Source organism: Callionymus lyra, chromosome 4, assembly GCF_982586985.1.
Source record: "Callionymus lyra chromosome 4, fCalLyr1.hap1.1, whole genome shotgun sequence".
Taxonomy (NCBI): Eukaryota; Metazoa; Chordata; class Actinopteri; order Syngnathiformes; family Callionymidae; genus Callionymus; species Callionymus lyra.
Genome location: NC_141821.1, coordinates 37,791,578 through 37,816,914, shown reverse-complemented (window position 1 = coordinate 37,816,914; position 25,337 = coordinate 37,791,578). Strand labels below are relative to the sequence as shown.

The 25,337-nt window shown below is 38.4% G+C and overlaps 1 protein-coding gene across 3 annotated transcripts in view; it reads right to left on the bottom strand.

Annotated features, from left to right (window-relative positions):
• Positions 1-25,337, bottom strand: part of nlgn2a (neuroligin 2a) — a 78,289-nt gene that overhangs the window by 15,799 nt on the left and 37,153 nt on the right. For 2 of the 3 annotated variants that reach the window (XM_087790154.1, XM_087790155.1), the window contains exons 3-4: positions 21,162-21,215; positions 12,429-12,578 (exon numbers count right to left, since the gene is read on the bottom strand). In XM_087790154.1, coding sequence (XP_087646280.1) covers positions 12,429-12,578; positions 21,162-21,215 — 204 coding nt within the window. The remainder of the gene's footprint in view (positions 1-12,428; positions 12,579-21,161; positions 21,216-25,337) is intronic. The other variant, XM_087790156.1, reaches the window with a different exon arrangement.

Sequence of the window (25,337 nt, the reverse complement as noted above, 5' to 3'; positions counted from 1 at the left end):
GCCATTTTGATTATCATAGTGTGTCACTGAAGCCAATCTCAGTGTGATGTGGACAAAGACAGGATGCCATCTGCTCTGTACAAACCAAGCCTTTACAGATATGGTTAGATAGTTCATATTTAGTTGGTGAATTCACTTACATTGACAGTCCTAATTCTCATTTATGAATGAAGATATTATCAAAAATGTCAAACCTTAGTTAGTTCATCTTATTTCACCATTGTTTAGCCTTATCTAGTCTTTAGAATGAAGAGGGAAGGGTCGTATGGCCGCTATAGATGTATTAGACAATGATCGATAATGACAGGAGGAGGGGATTATTTAATTTAAGAAATACTCAGATATCTACTCACTGATGCAGCCCAAACAAAGCACAAATGAACAAAGGTAACCGTGTAGCGCCGATAAGATAAGTAGGAGGAAACTTGAGTTCTTAGAAGTCACAGATATTGTGGAATATGTTAAACAAAATTGTTTCTCTTGATATCAAACAACAGACCTTCTTCTTTTTGTTGGAGGTTTGTTCATTTCTAGCATGAAAAATAGACCTTCTGGTGGCGATGGGTCGACAAGACCTCATGAAACAGCTGATCAGGTATCATAATATAATGTCTTCATATTATAACTCTGTGCTTTGTGATCTTTGGTTCCGATCTACTAACTCAATGAAACTTGGCATCATTTTCAAACTAAGAGTGCCGTGCCGAGTTTGAGTGTGCTTCTGTGCCTTCATCGATTATGCAGTTTAATGACTTTTACAATAGGTTTGACTCTTCCCCTGCCCACTCTGCTGCTGCGTACATGACTCTGCCTGAAGACACTTAAGTAAATAGTCATTTCGCAGACTAGGGTCACAAACAAAAAAAAATACACAGTTAAAACACGTCCAATTTAAAAAACGTTAAAAGGCCAAGACAACACACTGACAAACCATCAGCAGATTTTTAATGAATTGCTGCTTTTTTTAGATTCTGTAATGATGTCACTTTTTTGTTTTTGTTGATTGACATACCTATGTAAGGTGTTAAACTTTACCATTGTGAATATAAATAAGAAATCCATTGTTGTTAGATACTGATAATGACCAGTATTATTGCTACATTGATAACTTTTTGTGTTCTTCTGGGTTGTCCAACATCTTCATTAAATTCTGGGCCATGACCAAGATTCTTCAAAAATCCAAGTACAACATGGAGTGGTGGTCTGTGATGATGTGGTCATGATGGATAAGACATGACGCCTGGTCCGGGTTGAGAAGAGTGAACAAGCTTGCACACGTGAACATCAATCAGTGTCAGTTGAGCCATGTTGAAATTGTCAGTGATACAGAGCAGAATGTCAGAAATTCTAAGTCAACACCAGACTGAGGGGAAAGTACGAATCTTCGCATGAGTCAGATGAACGAGTCCAGGACCTTGATGAATCATTCATGCAGCCACTTAAGTAGATGCAAAGCACTGTGGGACTTTTCTTCTTACAGTCCCGTGTGAGTGCATGTTCTGATCAGTTGATCGCCAGCAAAACAAGGTTTTTTTCTGAGCCTGCAGCAGGAAGCTGGTCTGCTGATCACATGATTACTGAGGCTGCTGCCTGGTGTACACAGACAGGATCTATAGGAATATCAACATTTATTTTCACACATATGAATCACAATCCTCTTTTTCATCTAGGTTGGCTTCTCTTTGCTTTATTATCCGTTTATGTCTTTCAATTTTTGAACTTTATCGTCATCCAATGACCTCTTTCCAGCCTAACATGAAAACCTCCCTCCTTAATTGTCTTTCTACTTTTCATCAGGCCTGTTCCTGCCATCCATTAACGTTTCTGTGCTTTCACAGTTCCTCATTTGTCCCTCCATCATCCTCTCCTTTCTTTCCAGACTCCAATATCCTTCCTCCGCCGTTCATCATTCCCTCTATAATGATTACCTTTTCAACATGAACCCCTATTTCTTCTCTGTTGATCCCTTTCTTATGTCTTGTCTTCCGAGTCCCAATCCCCTTTCAAACTGCTGTCAACTTTTCATTAACATGTTTTCCTTCCAATCACCAACATATTTCAATGACATTTTCTTTGTTGTCTACTCTCAACCAGGCACATACTTTCATCATCCCTACTGCTTCTTTAGTCTCTTCTTTGGCCATTATTCCCACTCATCCTCCCATGATCCTCTATTCTCTAACAATTGGCTGCATTTTTTCATACATGATAATGTATCACACTGCCTCAACCTTTACACTCCTCTTCTTTATTCCACGTTTTCTCCTGTTCCTCTGCCTACATCATCCTCCTCTTGATCACCTTTGGAGACCTAAGCATTGAGTTCATTTATCTGTGCTGTCTGTATTTAGAATGTCTTTGTGTGGGAAAAAAAGTCCTCTATGCTTCCTTGCTATCATTACGATTAAGGATAGACATTACTCAGCTAAAGGCACAGGGGCTTAATGTGGCCCGCAAAGTCTTTATACATGGCCCACTGGATGGTTGACTCAAAATTAAATTAAATTAAAGTTCATGCTGATTGTAAATGTCGATAATCATACAGCGACCTTAAATAAGGGTTAAGCTGAGGTTGAAGTGCAGGAATAGGGTTGGAGTGTTTGGTGGAGGAAATTTCCTGTCAGGTTAATAAAACTTTTTGTTTTGCCATGCACCTAAGACTGCTTTAAGGTTTTGTTTAAATTAAGAGATGAGAAAGGTGTAAGAAAGGGGGGAAATATACAACAGAGAGTGCCATCTAGTGGCCTTTCAAGATGAAGACAATGTATCATGATACCTCATTTGAAACTACTTAAGTAAATTGGGATCAAGTTTCGATTGAACAAAGTTTTTTTTTCGGGGTCACAGCAGGGAAACACTCTACCATCTGAGCTATGACACGCCATATTCATCACTTCATTTACACATCACTATATAATATTTCTACTAATATTATCTCTCTCTCATATTATTCTCTTTCTTTGGTCTTTGACTTCTATTATTATCAACTCTCATCACTCCATTCTTGGATCTCTTTTGCAGATCTCCTTGTTGTTCCCCTTTGTCCTGCCACCCATTCTTTCCTTCACTCCTTCTTACTCAATCTCTTCTTCCACCCTGCCCCGTAAATAGTTTATTTTACCTCATTATCATTTCATCTCCATTTCCCTCTCTCTGCTCACCCTGTCATCCCATCACTATGGTCTTCACTCTCTCATTACGCCCTCCTACCTTAAAAATCATTCCCATTTCCCTTCAAGCCCTGCTCATAAACTCCTTCCTTCTTCCTATTCTCTTGATCATTTCCTCTTCTTTCTGATCACCCTTTTTTTCTCTCAATTATCATTTCTGCTCCCCTCATTCTCTCCCCATTTTCCCTCCTTTAAATCATACCAGCGTTATCAAGATCTGCTAATTATTCACACAATCCTTCATTCTTGCTGCTGTGATTACGACAAGATGATTTGAGGTCGCTGAAAGCTCAGGTTTGTCTGCGCTTGTTCTCAGTCTTACTCCAGCATCACTTGACTACGGCGCCACCATGGTTTAAAAACAATTAATTACAGAATGCAGCTTAATCACAGCGTGAAGTTCAACAACAATGCAAGGTGTAAACAGGCTAGAGGCCCCTTTTTTTTTGGATTCGCTCAATGTTGGTCACGACAAAAGGCATATTGTTTTTCATGACAGGGCCGTGAGTTAGTCTGTTGAGACCCCGATAAGAGGATAATAATGTTTTTCCATTAACTAGCATCCCTCTCTGACCCTGGCCAGGGAGAGTTTTGCACCTGACAGGCAGAAAGATGGGCAAATTAAACTCAGCTAATATTGTTTTCTTCTCGACACAAAACAAAGATTGTGAATACACAAATTCATTTTCACACCCATGATTAGCTGGTTTGTTAAGAATTCAGAGCTGGCAAACCTTGACTGACACGTGGGGGAGAGCTGTATTATGTATATTATGAAAGATGATTCGAACATACTGTACATATAGTCAATATCAATTATCTTATTAAATCCCCGACTGCTCAACAAATTTGTATGTAGTATACCGACTTCTTACTAAAGGTTGAGGAAAGATGGTTACTTGATCTGGTCAAGGGGAAGGGGGAAGAAAGGTTGTAGAAGACCACCAAATAAAATATATGCCATTTTGATTCAACCATATGTCATCAATAACAAGGACTGAAAGTTTCTAGAATTAAAGCTTATTTTTCCAATTTTAGGTATAGGCAGATGGCCCTACTTACATTGAGATTTATTGACGATGAAATGTTAACCATATTTAATATATACAGTATATTCAATATACCTGAAATGGTAAGACCCATATTCCAACTGAACTTATCTTCTGTCCCACTCAAGTTTTTTTTAATTGTATTGTCTGTATTTTAGATAGATGATGTATAAACGGGTCAAAGTCATTTCCTGGTGAATTTGCCAAATGTTATGGAGATTAGCAAGAAAATTACATCTTAAAAACCTTCGAGTTGGTTGTGACCGAGAAGTATTTTCTGTCATTTCCACCATCTTCATTTTCTCTAAAATTACAGGATCAAAATCAAAATCAGAATCACAATTATTTAATAATGCCATTATAAGTGGAGTCCAATAATTTGGAAATTGTTTTGGTGCTACATGAAAATAACCTGTTGAACATACAAGTACAATTTAAAATGTAGCTATTTACATAGTGCAATTACAATTAAAGAAGCGTGGACGTTTAAAAGAACATTGTATTTGTGAGTCTGATTGCGGGAGGGAAGAAAGAATTGTTGTGGTGGGAAGTTCTGGTCCTTGGTGATGGTGGTGACCAGGAAAAAGTGTGAGATGAGTCCGATGAGGAAGGTGTCGTCTGCAGACTTGATCAGTTTAACAGACTGATGGCTGGAGGAGCAGATGTTGGTGTACTTGGAGAAGAGCCAGGGGGAAATTACACAGCCCTGAAGGGATCCAGTGTTGAGGGTCCGAGTGTCCGAGACAGTGTCCATGAATATGGCCAATACCTTTTGAAGTAGCATAGTCCTAAAATATGTCACATCATTCTCAACTAAGTGCAAATGATGTCACTTAAATTTTAACATGTCTATAAGTGTCTTCTTTCATAGATAGAAAGAGGGAGGGTACTGTAGTGAGTGGCTAATAAAAGCTTGGGAGTCTCCTCTCCGAAGAATAGTCTTTGTATCAGCAAAACAGAGACTGTGAAAAGACACTCACCACCGAGATGTCAGTAGGAGGAAAACGCATTACCAGTCCTCGTGCAGGCTCATGTGTTTGAGAAACTGCACAAGGATTGTGTGTGTGTCAAAGTGACAGAAAAAGTGTGAGCTGCTGACAGGAAGTATGTGTGATTGAGTGCTTCTCAATGATTCCCAGACGAGGTAATCAGCGTCTGCAGGTAATTGGGTCAATTTTTCTACTTTCTTACTCCCACTTGTGGGATGGCTGACTGAACTTTGATTAAAAAGCACTCGTCGTCATCCTCGCGAGAGAAGCCGCTCGTCATTAGGGACTTCTTCCTGGTCGGACACTTTTCTTCTATTTGTGTCAAAACTTTGAACTGAACCACTGAAGTTAAAATGAAGTAGCAGAGATGACAGGGAGGAGCACTTGTGGTTCTGGTGGTCTGCCACCCACTGCAAAGACATGCATGATGACGGAAAATGATTTCCTCACTTTTACTTTAAGGCTACGTAGTAGTTGAAGAACTACACTCACTATTTAAGGCACCTCTCTTCCCTCAAACATAGCCACTATGCCCTTTTATCTCCGTCTCAATCTTCTTCCTGTCATCCTCATTTTTCCTCTTCTTCTTGCTAACAGTTGCTTAGATTTCAGTTTTTGCTGAGTAATCATTTTATTAATGGTCCCAAACGTGTGGCTTGTGTAACATTTGAGGCCAAAGGCACGATAGTCTGCAACCAACCAAATTTTATGATTGCAGGCAAAGGAAGGGACTCCATTTTGTTCAACATCTGATAGTTAAGGAATAAAGTGTGTATATGTTTGATCGGGAAAGAGAATGGAACAGGTTTCTAAACTTAAATAACACATTCAATTGGACATAAATGGCCAAAATTCACAATGGACCACAAAAAAATCCATTAAAAAAAGTACACAACAATATATAAATCACTTTCGTCTTTTTTCCTTTATTTTATCCTTCCTGATGTTCACCCCTGAAAACCGGGATCCTGCCATTATTCCTCCATATTCTACCTGGAGGCTTGAAAGCGCTTGAAGTAATGACTGTTGTGGGATGATTGATTGGTAACACAAGTCTTCTTAAACTGCCATCAACAAACACCTGCTCCGCCTTGGCCAGTCGCCCTGAAGTAGCCGGGAGAGCGACGAGAGCCACCCGAGAGCATCCGACGCCGCTTTGTATTCTCAGACCGCCCTTTCTTATCTTCCATCCTCCACCTTTTCTCCTCTGCATCCTGGCGGATCGATCCCTCTCCCCCGGGGACACCTGAGACAATCAGAAGGTGTTGATTGCCGTCCCTTTCGCTTTTGTGATCCGTCTCTTTTCGTTCTCATCAACGACTCCGCCCACCCTCCTCGATGGTGCCTCTGTGTCCTCATCAAGCGCTTGTCGTTTCACAACAACTATAATGTTTCCCCTCCTCTCTGCTATAAAGCGCCTCATCACACCTCTAGGAGGGGCTCTTTCACGTCCCCGGCTGGTTGTTTTAATTGATGAATAACCAGCACCAATTCATACACAAACAAGGTGGTAACCTTGGAAAATGAGAGCCTGAACTTGTCAAAAGACTTATTAATATATGTTGAAATAAACAGACAAAACACTTTCTGGTGTAGATCAGCACTAGTGATGGGTTGGTGAGGCCTGATGAAACAGTTGATGAGGTATCATGATTTGGTGTCTTCATTTTGAAAGGTCACTGGAAGAAACTCTCTGCTTTATAAATTTTAGTGTAAGGTCTGATTATGACATGAAACCCAGTATCCTTTTAAAACTTGTGCCAGAGTGCCAGCTAGTGGTCTGTATCATGATACATCATCAGCTGTCTCATGAGGGCTCATCAACTCATTACTATTCAGAGGGGAGACGTCCAGGAGGCAACATGCCACTGGCAACAAATCTTCACAAAAAGACTTTTGGCTTTCAGCGTGAAACATTTTTCAAAGCTTACAACACAGTAGTTATTACACAAACTGCGTGGATGAACCTGGTGACGCACAACAACCTTTACACATTTTACGTATGATGTGCAGTACAATGGATCATTGATTCTGCCACACATAAGAAAGGGCAGCCTATTGAGGCTCAGACAGCCTTATTTGTAATCCTTGTTCCAAGATTTCTTCAAGTCTTTCTGTAGATGCTCTTCATTAGCGGACGTATCGATCGTCTCTAAAGCAAATAAATGACATCACTGTTGTAGGAAACACATTTGTAATAATTCTTGGTGAGTAAAATCGATAAAATGTTGTTAAGCTTTCAGATATTGTAATATACATTTCTCATTTTAGAGCGCTTTGTTTTAAGATGGGAAAAAAAGAGAGGCATTTTAGACGAGTGTGAAAAATGAAGATCGATTCCCTCTGAAGATGAGGTGTTAAATCTGGCAGAGACTTGTCCGGACGCAGGGTCACTTCCTGTGGGCTCCCGGCCATCTGTTAGTGGAGGTTATTGATCAGATGCCGTGTGACGTGGGTCGTGTGTAATATCAACACAGAATTGAGCAGGATTGAGAAATATTGTCTCTTCGTTTTTAGACAAATCTAATTAATCTGTTCATTATCAGAGAAAAAACCTTAATGATGTTTAAAAAACAGGAACAATGTTGCAGAAAGTCACTCTTTTATTGAGAAAACCAACGCCAATTTACTTTCATTTTTCATTGAGCAGATGGAATCGTCCGATCAAATGTTATTTTTTTATTTTAATATCAACAAATTAGTTTATGAAAAAGTGTAAAATAATTCCCTGCGAGTAGCAAAACTCTTTTTGACTTTTAAAATTATATAATAATAATATTATATAATATATAAACAAACTATAAATAAAACCTTATTTAGTGTTAGTTCACCCAAAATTAAAACTCCTCTCATTTTCTACTAACCCTCATGTCGACTAATGTTGGAGTATTCTGTTACATTTTAGAGTTATAGACAAAAATGTATGTTCATTTTAATGTAGCAACAGGAGTTTGGTTGCTTTGTATCTATCTTTGTCCAAAAAAGTCACTTAAAAACACTCAAATATAAGGAATGGTTCCCAAAAAACGTAAATAAGTTTGTGCCGTCAGCCTAAATCTCTCATGTCGAGGCTTCATTACAAGATGGTTGTTACAAACGAGCAGTATGGAGGTATTAAGATGATTTCGTGATATTTTAAGTGTCTTTTTGGACAAAGATGAAAATGACAACAACTGATTTCCACTCGTACATTTAAATGAATAAAAAAAATTGTCTGTAACTCTAAAAAGGAACGTATTACTCAGAAAATAATCCCAACCCTTATTTGGCATGAGGGTGAGTAGAAAATATGTTACATTTGAAAATTGGCAGAACTATTCCTTTAAGCATTGATTATTATCATAACAATGTTTTGTATATTAACTGCAGTTTGTCCTGATGAACGGACTCATGTTTGTTTTTCTCTTTTTCTTATGTAAAGCACTATTTGACTCTAGAGGGTTATATATACATTAAAACAGTTGAATCATTATTATTATTATAATTATAATTTCAACAATGCAGAAAACTAAATAATAGGACATTCAAAATCAAATTATTTGCTATGAAACTTAACCTAATTTATAATAATGTACATGTTTGTAACTGACTGATTTTTTCTATGTGTGCTGAAAGAAATTATAGGTCAAAAGGTCTTGATTTTTTTGTGTCACTGTTCCTTTAAGAGTGAGACAGGTGAGTGAGGGGGGAGCTAGGAGTCAGAGTTCTGACGATCGTGAAGAACTAATGTTGTTCTTATATCAGCAAAGATACGTCTTACAGTAACAGTTTTGGTTGAATAGAAGGTTAAGTGAAGGATAGAGCTGCTTGTTTTTCATGCATCATTGGAAAATACGCTTCATAACATTTTAATTATTAATCCACATTTATACCAATACTAATTTTCAAAAAAACCCTCAGAGAGCCGCATGTGGCTCCGGAGCTGTGGGTTGTCGACCCCTGATCTATTAAATTATTTTTTAAATATTTGTTTTCTACCATAAAATGTCAATTGACATTCAATTTAACCAATCATATTCCTATTTGGATTTTAATATCCAGGATATACAGGTCAGCCGGTACTAGATAGTAATCCTACAGTATGGCTACAATTAGTTTTAAAATGAATATAAAAGTTGAAATAATCACTTTTCTACAATCCTTTTCACAACAGACATAAAACATGATTTTTATTTTAGAATTTATCCTTTCCCTACGTTTGAGACAACAGCAAGAAGAAGTGGTGGAAACCTTTGTCGGACATTGAGGTCAAGCTGGTGATGCAGGAAGGAAGGAAGTACAGCAGAGGGAGGATTAGGAGGATGGGAAGAGCTGAAGATTGGACAGGCAGAAGGTTTGAAGGAGCAGACGGACAGGCCTGAACCATAATGAACCACGAGAAAGGATTTGGTTTGTTCATTTGTGATAGAAATCAGAAGTAGTAGACTCACTCACACAAAGAACATACATTTCTCTGAAAAAACTTTCATTCAAATTCAAACAAATTTGGTCATTACAAGTGTTTCCCTTCCTCGTTGGTGTCCAAGCACGTTCATGATGGACTGGATTGAAACTCGTTGATGGACATCGTAATCGAATTACTAAAAATATCCTCTAACCCACTAAGTGGCGATGCAATGAATTATTTTGAGGAATTATCTAAAATAATTCAGTGCAAATAATCTATTATAAACTAGCCAATCTTCAGCACACACACATATTTCTCAGAAGCATGGTGTGGCCTCCACTAGATCATGCTTCACACAACGTCTGGCAGTCGAGAACCCCAGGGGGGCTTGAGTGTTAATGTTTCAAACAGTAACATGCAGTGAAGGTCACAGAGCTGCAGGTCTTAAGAGGAAAAAACAGGAATCACATCATGTGTGAAAACATGCACAAACAGGGATGTGGCTGAGGAATGTAAAACATACGTGGAATCGACTGAATCAGAAATACTTAATCATAAATGTAATTTATCCTACATCCTGTCGTAAGCATTGATGAACTAATGAAACACATGGCTACTAATGCTGGCTGAAATTAAGTTGTTTACAGGGACAAATATTAGATTGTTTTCAAAATCAATGGGATTTAATCCTGGTTGTTTAAAATCTTAGCAACCCTCAAGCGAACCTTGTTACAGCTGTCAAACTCAGTCAAATAAATAGTTTTTTACAGGAAGTATGAATCTGATGTAACATTGTCTTTTCTTTTGGAGGCTCATTCTATCAATTATCTCCATGTTTGTTGTCTCCTATATGAAACCAAAAATCATCTGTCTATCCCCCCATCCTTCCTCCCAGCTGGTCAAAGCAGGAGGCCGTCAACAATGAGTCAGGTTCTGCTCGAGGTTTCTGCCTTTTAAAAATAAGTTTTTCCTCGCCATAGCTCACTGCACAGTGTTTTGATTATTGCTCATTGTTGAATTGCTGGGATCGGTTTTTCTTTCTCCACTATAGTCTTACTTCAACTGTAAAGTGTCTTGAGATAACTTTGTTATGATAAGACACTTGAAAAAAAATTGAATTGAATTGAATTTAAAAATGTCTTTAAACAACGGTTTTACTTTCAGATAATCTCTAGTCATGTTATCTTAAATACTTGTGTCATTATAGGTCAGGATATCAACATGAACATTAATCTAATTGATTTGGAGCCAACCATCCGCTAAAAAATCCATAAAAAGACTTGGCAGGCCGGATTTGACCCCCGGCCTTGAGTTTGACACATTTATCATTTCCATGTTATAACACTCGTCCACTTGTTTTGCTTCTACTACCCAACTGTTTGTTGGTTTTCATCTACAAAATGATCTACACTCATCTCAGGGCACATCTGCAGAAAAAAAGTTGAGTTGAAAGTGGAAAGTCCAAATGGCAGATCTCAGAGGCAAATGTATGATTCGATCTAAGCTACTCGAAGCATAATATAAAAGGGTTCAAACCTAACAAGAACATCATTAAAATAAGCTCTTACCTTTGCATCCTTCTTGTTTGCCGCTACAACTCATTTTGAGTTGATTAATATGCGCATCTGACCCCTTGAGATCGGATTTGATTTGTAGCTCAACAATGATCAAGGAATGTCTGTTTGCATTTGGTCTGATACCTGTTTCAGGGACATGCAGAGGAACCTAAGTGGACATCCTCCCTATAGGTAAGCACTCACGCCTCGTTAGGGTCCAATAATTAGCAAAGGTTTGCGTTCCAGGAAACGGCTGGTTGATTAGTTAATGGTCTGAGGCAGCTTCCTAATGAGGGCTGACACGCCGAGGATACAATCCTTCCTCCGCAAAAACACTCTTAAACCCAAGATATGACGATGATATGTTGATATTCATATCATGAGCAGATTTGAATGAATCTGAGCTGGAGATATACAACCAGTTGCTATTTTGAGATACAGTTTCAGTAATTGTGGGAATTATGTTTAAATATTTGATGGGAGGGGCCAGGAGGATTTCTAAAATAGGCCAAGAGCCAATAGCCTTCCTGAGAAGAAATGGAGAATTTCTTAGGATGCGTAGTTGCGACGAGTCACTTGTCAAAACCTCTCGGACCAGGGAGTCCCATTTCCATTCCCAAATGTAAATGGCTCAAAACTATACAGATGTACCATGTTGAAGTCGGCTAACACATACGTAGCATGTTAGCATCGATACATCAACACAAAAGGATTGACACGCATAAACCTCTACGTGTTTGTGTGTCCTCTGTCAAAGTCAAACTAAAACCAGCAGACACACTTTCTGCACATCACCGGTTCTACTGAAAGGTTGCTATGGTGACAAAAAGAAAAGGTGTGTATGCAGTGTACTGGAGTCTTCCCAAGTCACTTTCTTTTCTGGTCACGAGGCACACATGCTAGCGTACACCAATGCAACTGCCAAAAATGACCACAGACTCAACTTCTTACCTAAGATTATGTGTGTGTGTGTGTCTGCAAAACTCCAATGAACTCAAAAATCTCTGCAGGTCGTATTTTTAGACACAGGCAGAAAGAGCCCCTCCCGCCCACTGCGCTGTCACTTCCATCATCTCTCAAAATCTCTTTCCAATACACAAACCAGTTGTGGTTTGAGCTCACGTATGAACCCAGTTGCAAGGGAGAAAAGGTCAGGAGCTTCTCCGCACCGTGGAGAATAAAACAAATGTGTAACTAGGAAGGCACATCTGGGTCTAAAGTTTATGTCTACTTTTTCCTCAAAGGACAGTTTCGTTATGACTTCTGTATGGACTTACCGAGTACGCCCAGGCGGTAGTTCATGGTCACCACAATGACGTTTCCATAGGCAGCCAGCACGCTGGCGTCAAACATGTTCCCTGTTCCCTCCATGTAAGATCCTCCATGAATGAACAACATCACTGGCTTCTTCCTGCGATCTCGGATGTCTGCAGAAACAACAGATACAGTTCAATTCCCTAAAATCCAGACTTTTCCCTCCCAGCATTGGAAATTCAACAGCTATGATGACCAAACACCCGATGGATGTTGGATGCATGAGGTAAAAAAACATATTACACATTCAATTTTTAGATTAAGTCTCTCTCTTCAAGGCATTTGTCTCGGTGTTGACGTTGATCAAACTGGTTATCCTGTTCACGTAATTTCAAACAGTCACATCAATGGAAGGCTGGCCTCCTTAAGTAAAACTTGAAGCCAGAAAAAAGAAGATAGAAAACCTATTATTTGTAGTGAAGCAAAGCACACAATTTATTCAAGTTGGCTTGACATACTTAATAACTGTACATGCTGAAAGTTAATATATTTTAGTTCCTTTGTTCAGATTCATTCACAGCAGGATTTTTTGAAGTAGAAACATGGTAGTGGGTGAGTGATCTCAGACATTTTTCTGTTGACAGTCTTCCTCTTTATTCGTTTCGATTCATTTTGTTGTCCTCAGCTTATCCGGGTTCAGGTCGCGGGGCAGCAGCTTAAGCAGGGAGGCCCAGTTTGTCGGTCCCTCCTGGGTCTGCCCCGTGGTCTCCTACCGGTGGGACATGCCCTGAACACCTCACCAATGAGGCGTCCTGGAGGCATCATAACCAGATGGCCAAGCCTACTTAACTCCTCTCAACACGGAGGAGCAGCGGTTCTACTCCGAGCCTCTCCTGGATTACCTTGCTTCTCACCCTAACTTGTTAATTTTTAACAAATTTGGACCCAAAACTAGTCCCCTCAATCAAGTTCGGCATAACTTTTCAAGACAAAACCGTTTTGGTAATATTGACTATAATAGGTGCCTAAATATCAGGTAAGTGTGACTTGTGGCTGCTCTCTCTTTGGTTTCTCAACAGTCAGGGTTGGAGAATTCAAAGATAAATGAATAAAAAAAAATGACGACTGATTCTAAAAAAAAGGCAATAACTAGAACAATATGTTTAAGTTAATTTACAAATAAAGTTAGCTCAATTGACAAGGTTGAATTTATTTAACTACAGACATACAAGACATCATTTTAGGATATGATTTTGAAGTTTTAAAGGAATAACTAATAAGGAATAGGAATAACTACAAAAAAAATATATTAAATACATATTTCTCCACCTACCACAAATATTAATGACCCTCATAATATATGTGTGGACAAGAGAAATCTTCTTTTTCAGAACAGTCATTTCAGGGGAAAACGAAGCATGGAATTGGACCGGACCAACCCTGTTCACATCAGAGGACAAGAGTCCAACCTCGTGCAGAACACGAAGCAACAGAATTTGAATGAGAAAGTAGAGTTGAGAGCAGAAACTTTTTAGAACAAGCTGGTCTCAGAATTTTCAGAGTGTTTGAGGTAGATTGAAGTGGCTACGATGAGAGCGAGAACTTGAGTAACCCCGGGTTGTTTTGCTTGGTGGAGTTTGCTGCTTCTCTGAATAGACTTTGAAAGGTGCATCCAGACAACGATTGTATTTTTAAAGAACTTCAAAAAAGATGCAAAAAGCGCCTCTGGATGTTGTCTAAGAAAATCTAACTTTCTCTCTCTCTCTCGCTATGGACCTCTTTACCTTCTGCAGACGTGAAGTGATGCTATGATGACGTGCGACACTGCATCACTCACATGAGGAATGTTCAGGCAGCTAGTTGGAAGGTCGCTATGGCGACTGCTTCTCTCTCTCTTTCGTGGACAAAGTGCCATTGACTGTTACCATAGCAACATATTGCATTCATGCCTTTCCAGCCCCATGATGCCCATCGCAGCTTTGTCACCTGAATCTTATTCTATTACACACACACGCACACACACACTTGAGCACTTTGCATCAGGAGACTGACTGACGCTATTTTTTTCGGGTGACAGGATGCAGACATGTGACCATGTACATACTGTACATCCCAGTCGCACTAGGACATGTTTAAGGATCCGTTCAGACACAGTGGGACACTCTTCGACTGAGCAGCCTCTCGTTCCCAGCTTATTTCACATCTCGGGCCACTGCAAACATTCTGCTCGAGTATTTTTCTGTTTTCTTTTATAAGAAGCCTGCGTTTTCTGTTCCCATTAGACAGATATCTCAAAACAGCTACAGGACACACATGCACACTCACACGCACACGCACACACACACACACACACACACACACACACACACACACACACACACACACCCCCACACACACACACACACACACACACACACACACACACACATACACACAAACACACACACACACAAAGCCTGTTCTTTAAAATGCCTCGGTGAAACAAAAAGTCTTTGTCCTTGTTTTCAGTTCAGCTGCAGTTCCATTTTTCCACAACTCCACTTCTGGAATTCAGCTGCTTCCATTTCCTGAACCTCTCTTTATTTCATTCTCCTCATTGATCCGTGGAACTGTATGGATCCGTGGAATACCCTAATTCTCCAACAGAGCTAAGACAAGATATCCCTCTTGTTATATCCTAAAGCTATCCTAAAATCCACAACTGGTAATGTGTGTTGTGTGTGTGTTCGTGTGTGTGTTCTCAAACAGCAACAAAGAAGCCTTGATAAAAAAAGAAAACGCCCATAAGTCTACGACCACTAAGAAGGCCTGGGTCCTAGCGACCGCATTGATTCTGGTATGTGGTTAATGAGCACGAGAGGAAGGTCCTCATTGATAATGGATCACCCATGAGGTGTAGAGTGAGCCTCATCGATCAGTTTATTGATGCTTGTCGTCCTGGCCGAGGAGTCAGACCGTCCATACATGCATCGTCTCCAAATAATGCAGAGGTCATGTTACTGTGGCAGCCGTCCAAGAAAAGATGCCCTTTCTCCAGGAAACTTCCTCTCACCCTTCTGGGGGATACTCAGCTGTTCCATGAGCTTTTATTCCGAGTCGTTCTTTAATTTAGTGCAGCAATCTTTTCAAGCGCACACAAAGAACATTGCCTTTTTTTTCAGGCATGTTTGTGTGTTTAAGGTTTTGAGCATATGTCTTTACTGAAGCATATTTCTTCAACGAGAATGAAAATGGTCCAAAGCTGTTGTGTGAAGATGCAGGATTTAGATGGTTTTCAATTTACAAAAAAACTATTTTACAAAAGACAATTAATAAATATGAAATTATTAACTTTGTAAGTGTAAAAACAACAAATTTGGTTATTGAATCATATTGAATTAGTGAATTTCCTGAACTCTGCATGCGATTGTTGGCCAATCCATGGGAAAACCATTCAAATATCTTCTGCATTATTTAGGTGTCATTCATTCAGTTCATTCAACCTTGTGAAATTTTAGCTAATAAGTGTTGTTTAAATATGGAAATATGTTTGTTCCATTAGAATATTGAATATAATTGTATTAATAATAATAGAAATCAACATTCCAAATGTTGAAAGTTTAGTTTTTAATTTTTTAAATCATCTTGAAACAAAGTGTGGCACCTGCAACGCTGGGACGTCACATGATATTTATCATGAGACACGATTGTTCAAAAGTCACTGTTTTTTTTTCTCGTTTTTAAAGTAAAATGACTGTAGTCGAAGTCTGACATCGCAGCCAACTTGTGTAATAGTGTTTCTAAATGTGACAATGGGTCAAATGTTGATTCAAAATGTACTATGTAAGAGTGTGTTGAGTGTAGGAAAGTAAGTAATTCATATTTGTAGAGCGCTTTTCAATAAAGCGCAGAGAGAGAGGAAGATCGTTCCAAAGCTTAGGCGCAACAGCCTGGAAGGATTTCTCTTCTCTGGTCCTGAACCGTGTTCAGGAACCATAAGTATATTCTGATCCACAGACCTCAGAGCCTGAGCTGGGGTGTAAGGCTGGATCAGATCACTGATGTAAGGAGGAGCCTGACCATGAATAGCTCTGAAAGTAAGAACCAGAATTTTAAAGTTGATTCTGAAAAAAACTGGAAGCCAGTGATGTAAGGATCGGAGAAGTTTTTCTACTAGAGTGGGTCGGAATTCTCGTTGCAGAGTTCTGAATCAATTGTCCTCCCGGACTGGTATTAACATTGGTTGTGATTTAAAGTATTTCTTTCTCTGAGTTTGGAATGGAATGTGTTGAAGTTTCTCAAAATGACACGTACTAGCTTAACTCGGTAAAGCCCTTAGGAAGAACACAAAACCCTTGTTTGCTTCATTTAAGATCAGCAGTAATTTGTTCCAGGCGATGTTTATTCCTGGTTGTGAACTTTGTTTTTGTCCCTCAGATAATCAATAACTCACGATGGTGTATAAGTGAAAAGCGAAATCTGAGAAGATTCAGAGGATTTCTAAGGGAGGTTTAGTTTGAAGTGTCCTTTTACCTGAGTAGAGTGTTTGATGTCTTAAGTTGTAGGATATAATTATGTCTCTGCAAGTGTATGAACTCAGTTATTGAACTATATTTTGCATTGTTCAAAGAAGACAAGAGTTTTTGCTAAACGCTTCAGTGAACTTAAGAGCCTTCGGGTGAATGCGCTGCCGCTTTATTGTAGTCTGCCATTTGTGAATCGTAGAAGCAGAAACACAAACTAGTGTTGGGTAGTCTCAGATGTCTTTTTGCGTTAAATAATACACTCCGGCGCTCCTCTGCCACCGCTTTCCTGCTCGCACAAAACAATAGCTTCTTAATTGGAACACTACTCCAACGCAGGGGCTCCAATCCGACAGGAACACTAGCAGCGCCAGAGCCACACGGGGCTCGCACACATACGGTCACACATACGTGAACACAATCACTCAAACAAGACACACAAACAGCCCATGTTGATTTACACATAACAAAAACAAAACAACATTGAAGTTTGGTCAGGAGAGGCTCAGAAGTGAACCATCAACAGTGACCCAGGACACAGTTAAGAAGAGATGTAATACATACAGTATATTGTTGTAATATTGCACCATTCTGCTGAAAAAACTTGATATTGGTAACTTGACGATCTTTTCTTGATGTCAGCAATCGTTTTTTTTTCCAAATTCCCTTTTTATCATCCAAATTTAGGACAACAGGTTCTCGGTTTGGACTGGAGCCTATCCCAGCTACTTCGGGCAACTTGTGATTGATGCCATTTAATATTGAGCTTTAATTAAAAATCTGTCTCATGTGTCTTATCGCAGTCATCAATCGTGGCGTACAAAACGATTGGAAACTAATCACATGCGTCTTTTTTTTCATTCCAGCGGAAATTATTTTTCACAAAGTGACAACAAAAGCAACAACAGCAAAAAGCAGTGATCTGACAGTGACGAGAATACAGATTGCAATCTGTGGTTCTGGACAGCATGGTAGGCAATAAATAGTATACCACATGATGAGTTGTGGAAAACAAACTTTGTCCAAGTTCATGTAAAACTGGTCCTGCAAACAGGTATGTAGGGAGACAGAATGTTTACAATAAATAAATAAATCACGACTCTCTAACCATTATTTTTACGATGCACTTTACTAACCTTTCTTGTGTGACCTGCCAAGAAAATCGTGTAGCGCTTGCGACCACCGAACGACTTTAATTTACAGGGTATAAGACAATAGTGAAATTTCTTTTGAATTTATCAGCTAGATAAAACTAACACAACAAGAGCCTTCATTTTATTTTGGAAAAAAAAACAAAAAAACAATACACATGTGTACACCTGTGGCAACTTTGCAAAACATTGCAGTTATACTCTTCTGTTATTTCATGGAACCAGAAAGTATTAAATTGTCACACATCACTGCCTTAAGCAACTACAAATATTCAATATCTAGTATTAACATAAAGGTTTACTATTTTACTAAACATACTATTTGTATATATAACCATGTATAATATGAGTTACATAAAAATGCATCTTGTTTTGTTACTAAAGTTGTATTATTAAAGAACTCAAATAATCTCTTTTTTGGTGTTTAATTTCTGTGGGCACCTTTGTTTTAAATTGACTTCTGGTCAACTGGCTATAAGAGAATTATATTTTTCAGTATCTATTGTTTATCATGACAGAAGGGTTCCCCTCTTACAGAGGTCGAACTCATGTACTCATGTCTCATGAGGCAGATCCTACAACTAACATAGAGAGACATGTCCCTGTGTGACAATGCTTTTTTGAAATCCCATAAAAAAATGGGGTTTGGCACTCTGTTCACAAATATCTAATAAATATAACAAAATGAGAGCTTTAACTGCTGTATTGCATTATGGGAGTAGGTGAGTACGATAAGCAAAAAATGTTTTTGTTTATTTTCACAGTTTATAAATAATTGACTTCAATAGTGACCCGTGAGTTTGCTTGTGCATAATAAGATGATTTAGCCCGAACAATACAAGTCTTTACAAAAATTCAACTTTGTACTCTTTATTACAAAACCCCCCTTTTCGTTTATGTGCGACACACTAATGAATGCTCTAGCTATTTGTCATCCTTTAAAATCACATTTATCAATAGAAGATATTTTAAATAAATTTTTATAACTCAATTTCTCTGTATTTCTGACACAATTTTGACTTATGCTTCAAATCAGAAACCAATAGATAAAAAAAAGCTTCAACCTTTAAAAGGAAATCAACTTACCTTTCAAGTTCAGCCCAACAACATGACAATAATCTTTTTGAAATTATCTTTGAATAAATCATTTTGTCAACTGGCCTGTGTTGCATGACGTAATTATTATTAAGTAATTTGCTTTTTAAAATCTGCTCTAAAAGAGGTAAAGTGAAGCAACAAAAAAAGCAGGAGGCGAAAGCACGGAGGAAAATTGCTCGGTGGAAGAGGGGCCGATGATGGATCGGGACTTTGAGACTGTTCTAAAGAGAGCAAATACAAAAAGAGGCGGATGAGTGAACACAATTCGTGTTCAGCTGCCTCTGACTTTGGTTTAAAATGAGATACTTTTTCAAATAGGTTGAACCGGGCTCAGGTGTGTGTTTGATCGGAAATGACTCACAGGATGTAACAAACTTGTTTGATTCAGTCCAATCCTCCTGACACACAACAAACACACACGCAGACACACAACTGTTACAGAGCATTATTAGGCTATCTGACCCAGAAGCTCTCGCGCTCCCTCACACCTGCATCTGCTGCAACAATGGCGGCTGGTTGCTGCGCCTGCACGCCTGCGCGACACACAGCATTTGGGTTGGTATATATTTGATGAGATGATGTCAGAAACCAGATGAGCAAAGGTGGAGATGACTTAGGATTCAGTTGTGGGCTATTATCACTACAACAATAGTGACTCATGATCACTGCGTTCATGGCTGCATTTAAATCAAAGGGTAGAAGACTCGTCAGGACTCGTGATGGATGTGAAGAGGTTTGTCGTGATAAGATGAAAGACCATTTTCTTTGATGGAAATAATTGTCGAGGAGGTTGAAGGAAGATTGTACAGATCATGATCCTAAACTAAAAAAATGACAGTGATAAAGATGTTTATTGAGTTGGTTACTGGTTGAAAAGGTCGTACAATTATACTGTTAAACAAAATGATTTTAATTGTGATTAAAAATAATGATGAAAATAACTGGCCGTGTTGATGAAAAATGTTGATGGGGATGATTTGACAATGACATGATTGCTACTGTGACGTCAGGAGTGAGCAGATCAGGACTAAATATGAAATTGATCTAAATGAGGATGTAGATGATAGTTTTGAACTAAAAAATTCAACAGAGCGAGGATTATAATTATGACCAATACGGGGCTCAGGCATGACAATGATGTTGTTGAAAATGTGGATGTGATGATGAAGTAAATCAAAGATCAACAATCTCTTTTATACCATGGAGCCGTTTAATGGCATTATTATGTTCACGGACAGACCTTAAGATACATATATATATATATATATATATATATATATATATATACAGTATATATATATAAATAATATATAATATTAAGTTAATTTCCTTGACATGTATAGTCACAGGCTAATGTTACTTCGGAGAATATGAAAATGATAACACAGTGTTGATGGCAGTACTAACAATAATGACAATCGTTTCACAATAAAATGTAAATATATATATACAAATTTAGTAAGTGATGATGCAAATGATGATGATAGTGAAGTTTATGATGAGTAGGAGAGGATAATGAATACATTGCTAACTTTAGCTCCAATAATATTTCTAATTATTGAATTACAATGATGCTGATGTTGAGAAAAAGAGCAACAACAAGATGCTTATTATGATATTGTTGAGGATAAATGCTGAGGTTGATGGAAATGAAAGATCACATAGTTTTACTGACTAAAAATGTTTATACTCACCCAGATGATATAGTTGGCTGTGAATATTTTTGATGATGGTGATAATAATGGCAAAGGTGTTCAGATTGAATCAAATTCAAATCTAAATGATGTGGTTGATGCAGTTAATGATGATGGTCACACGTGGACCCCTGAGAAAACACACACCTTCCTGTTGGTTGTTGGAAAAATACCTTGTTGTTCCTGAACTAGGAAAGACACCTCATGATATAGTTTGTTTCTGTATGCAAGTGTGTTTTCTCCAAGAAGACCCCTTCTCCCCCAAAAAGACTTGGAAAGAAGAAAAAAGGGAAAACATGCAGCAAAAATACCTTCGTCTCGAGGCTTGTTGGCTGAAGATTCGTCATGTTTTTTTGTGAGCGGACCTAGGGTTCAGAAGAAAAAAGGGGGGAAAAAGAGAAAAGAGAAAATTCAAAAAAGATTACTGGCAAAAAACGCAAGACAAAAAAAAAAGAATATCAAAAACAAAAAAAGAAAAGAAGCAAGATGAAAAAAGAACAACAAGAATTTTCCTTTTTTTTGTTTAAAAAGAAAAAAACACAAAAAGCATCACAGATACAGATTTATTACAAGAAAAGACAAGATGAAAGATTTTTTTTCCCCAAACAAGAAAATGCTTCAGGTTTTCTGTCTTCTTCATCCTTTTGTAGCCCGGCTTATTATTAGGCTGTGCTGGAGTGTTTGACTCTGCGAGTATGTCAGTGCATAAATAAAAATAAACATTAATGTGATAGTGCCTTGAGTGGACGTGTAAGAAATGATGTGCATATTTCAGTGAGGAGTTGAAAACTGGACATGCAAATATACAAGTTGGAAACGAAGTAAATTGTCCCGGAAAATCAAGAGGACTGCTGTTAGTGAGCACGCGAAATGACAAACAAGTATGTACAAGGTTTTACAAAAGGTAGATCCTAGGAGACATACTTTTGTCTGGCAGTGCATGATATAACCATAATAAATATAGACATCACGTCAATTTTTAAGTGATATGATAATATTTCATCTTTGTAAAGGCACTTGAAGGTGTCAAGAAGATGATTTATGTTAGTGAGAGAAGAGCTATGAATAGCGGGTAGCACCAGAACTGATGTTAAATGAGAGAAAAAAATGTACCTTTTTATTAATATTTGTTTTAAAAAAAACATACATTTCCGTCTGATATATTTTTGTTTTCACAACCTCCAAGTCTCCAAGACCTATGGGACCAAGATTCATCCAGCTGGAAGCACCAAGACTCTTAACTTGAAGGGGTTAACCAACCCTGCCACCAACAACACTTCAAGTGGATGGATCTTGGTTTGAAAACAGAATATGTCAAAGTCATAAAGAGCTTTTACATCATTCCCAGAAACAGACCACATACTTCATAGAACAACCTTTTTTTAGAGGTTGGGGGGATTCATTCACCACAGAATACAAAAAAAGGAGAAGAAAATGTCAGACACCCTGACTTTGTGAATGTATAATAGTAAATTGCACGTAACAATTACAAAAATATAACTTCTCTACGAAAGAAAAGCTGTCCAAAATTATATTTATATGGAATCGTCTGTGTTGACTATAATACTTCTCTTCAGCTCTCGACGGAGGCGGTCACTTTTTCTTCCCCCCCTGCCCTACACTCCCACTGCACTTGTCCTGTCTTATCTATCAGAGACTCACTCGACATTTCTTCCTAAATTTAAATCAACTTTGGATCTGGTCAGCTGGTCTCTCAAAGCAATGGATAAAATGTTTTCAACCAAAAGACCTGGCGATGGGGAGCCCACATGTCCTGCGAGACAGCAGGATATATATATGATGGATTCCTGTGGAAAGTGGAAGATCTTGTGTCTGTCGGTTCGTTCCGTTGACGTGGAAGACATCTACTTCTTTGGTCTTATGACAACAGGATTTCTGCTCATTGGAGCTGGTGGATATCTGGTGTGTCGCAAAGTTCCACAAGTGATTGGAATCTCGAATGCAGTACAGCGTCGCGTTGATGTGACTCTGACTGAAGTGCTGACGGATCATGGTGGGAAAACGGACGCCATTCTCGCTCAGAGTGGTCGGCTGACTGCGGTTCATGATCTCGCCCGCTCATCAGGTACCATCTTGGAGAGGATGTCCGCTCGGTTTGAAGCATAATTTGGCCATTTGGATTGACAGAGAAGAGGCCATACTCAAAGTCTGTGGAAAATTCCAGCCTGTTCCCAAACAAGGTCTGGGTCAATCTGAATTTGGAGGCCGCTACCATCCCCCCTCACCCCCTCACGGACCCTGAATTCCTCTCTGGACCAGCTCCCAAGGCCATGTACCACCTGCAGGCAGAGACTGGGACATTTAGGGAGAAATTTGGAGACACATGACTGCTACAATTCACCGCTTATGCGTTACCGAGCGATTTTTATTTTCTCAAGAACGTAATTTGAATAGTTAAGGTCCAATTTAACACTGAATAGTAGGTCTATTTCTTTCTTCATTGTATACCTGTTGACAAAGAACATTGACGTGACGCTAAAACTGGTCAGTTAAAGGACTGACACGAAAAATATATTTCTATTTTTAACACAGACGTAGAGACGGACCTGGAAAAGTAAATTTATTTAAAAACAAAATGTACCTTTTAGCACCAGATCATGATTTGACAACAGGAGAATAATGATTTGTTGTATGAGGAGAGAAGAGGAAACAAGAAAACCTTCCACTTGTTTTCAGCAGCCAGTTTAAAGTAGTGTGGCTGAAACAAGAATACCATGATCATTCTGGTTGTTGCTGAGACAATCTCTGAAAACACTGTGAAGTAATTAAAAAAGAAGAGATGTCAAAAAAAAAGTTCCCTATATACAGTAAATTGTGTTGATAAAAAGTCAAAGGCTTGTCATTTTTAATTATTTTTGACATGTGTTGGACACATGCATGTCTTGGCACAAATGTGTGGCATTCGTTGTCATGCTAAAATCTTAAAAGTTGTTTTTTTTATCTCGTCAAAGAAACTCTTCAGGACCAAACACAAGTGTGAAGCACACACATGGCAAAGACAATCAAACATAGAAAGATGAAGATCCAACTTCAATGCCTGGAGTTTAGCTTTTTTTCAAGTCCTTGCTTCTGTGTTTATCTCTGTGTTTGTATCTTTTGTAAGTCAAAGACAGATTTCAGAAAAATATGTGCTGCTGAGACAAAGAACATACTGTGGTTGCACTCTGAGGAGACATCTGGATGATGGAAGGTTTGATCAGATGAAACTGTTTATTAGAGTTGTTGATTATATAAAATCGAATGTGTACCATGTATACAAAATAAAATGTCTGTGTAAAAATAAATACTAATATAAAATAATGACATACATGAATAAAACTGAAATAAATGAAAATATATCGATGAAATACAGTGCAATTATATATTTAATAAAGCGTTAAAGGCGTAAATTAGTGTCTTGGCTGAGGTCTGTAAGATATTTTCATTTGAACACGTCTGTTTATCAGATGGTAAGATATGTCTACCAAGTATGTCTTGATACAAATCTGGGTTACCCAGAAGATCCAACAACAATATAAAGTTCCTACAAATAAGAGTATGTACAGGTCTGTCAATTGGTTACTACTTAATAATGACAAGATTGTGACCAATTGACCAGGAGTTAAACTGGTCATAATCTATGAGCGCTATCAAGGAAGAGTGAAGAATGAGTCAAAACTGTTGTAACAGCTCTTTTTTAATTCATAAAAACAATGCTTAGAAAAAAGCAAATGCTGTTTTGGGAAATTCTAAAACGGTTGTTTTTTTTTTTAAAGAATTTTACAAATTATGCTCAGAAGAGTATTGACGGACGTATTGTACCATGTGAACTAGTCTTGTGACTAGATACTAGGTATACTAAGGTATCATGATAGACCGTTCAAAGGTCACTAGATGGTAGTCTATGTTTGGAAAAAATTAGGCCAGTGCCATCTACTGGTCTTTCAAAAATAAAGACACTGTATCATGATACCTCATCGGCAACATATCATTAGTGTAACAATACGAAACAGCACGTTTCATTATAATTAATTTGTGTCTATAAACAGTGATCAATTTTTTTTATTTTTCAATATAAATTGATGTTTGATTGAACAGTGATGAAGGTACTTACTTCATAGGTTCAAGATAGGCTAATAAGGACATTAATGGCCGAGGACGAATATGTGTAACGAGAAGATACTTCATGGTGAAAGTATTCCTCACGTTGACAAATCAAAGCTCAGAAGCGTCATTTGAAGATATCCGCGCATGTTATTGGCACAGACTTTTCCACATCCAGTTTTTGACAAGATGAAGACGTTCAGATAGGTGCATCATCATAATGCGTCGACGTCAAGCCGACCTTTCAACATTCATCGTTAGCCCTCGACGCTCCGGAGCTCGGAGGGTTCACAGGTAGATTGGTTGTGGAGTGTAAAGACCTCAGGTTTGACTGACACCTCAACAATCAGTGATGGTGATGAAGACGTACGTTTTAAGGAACC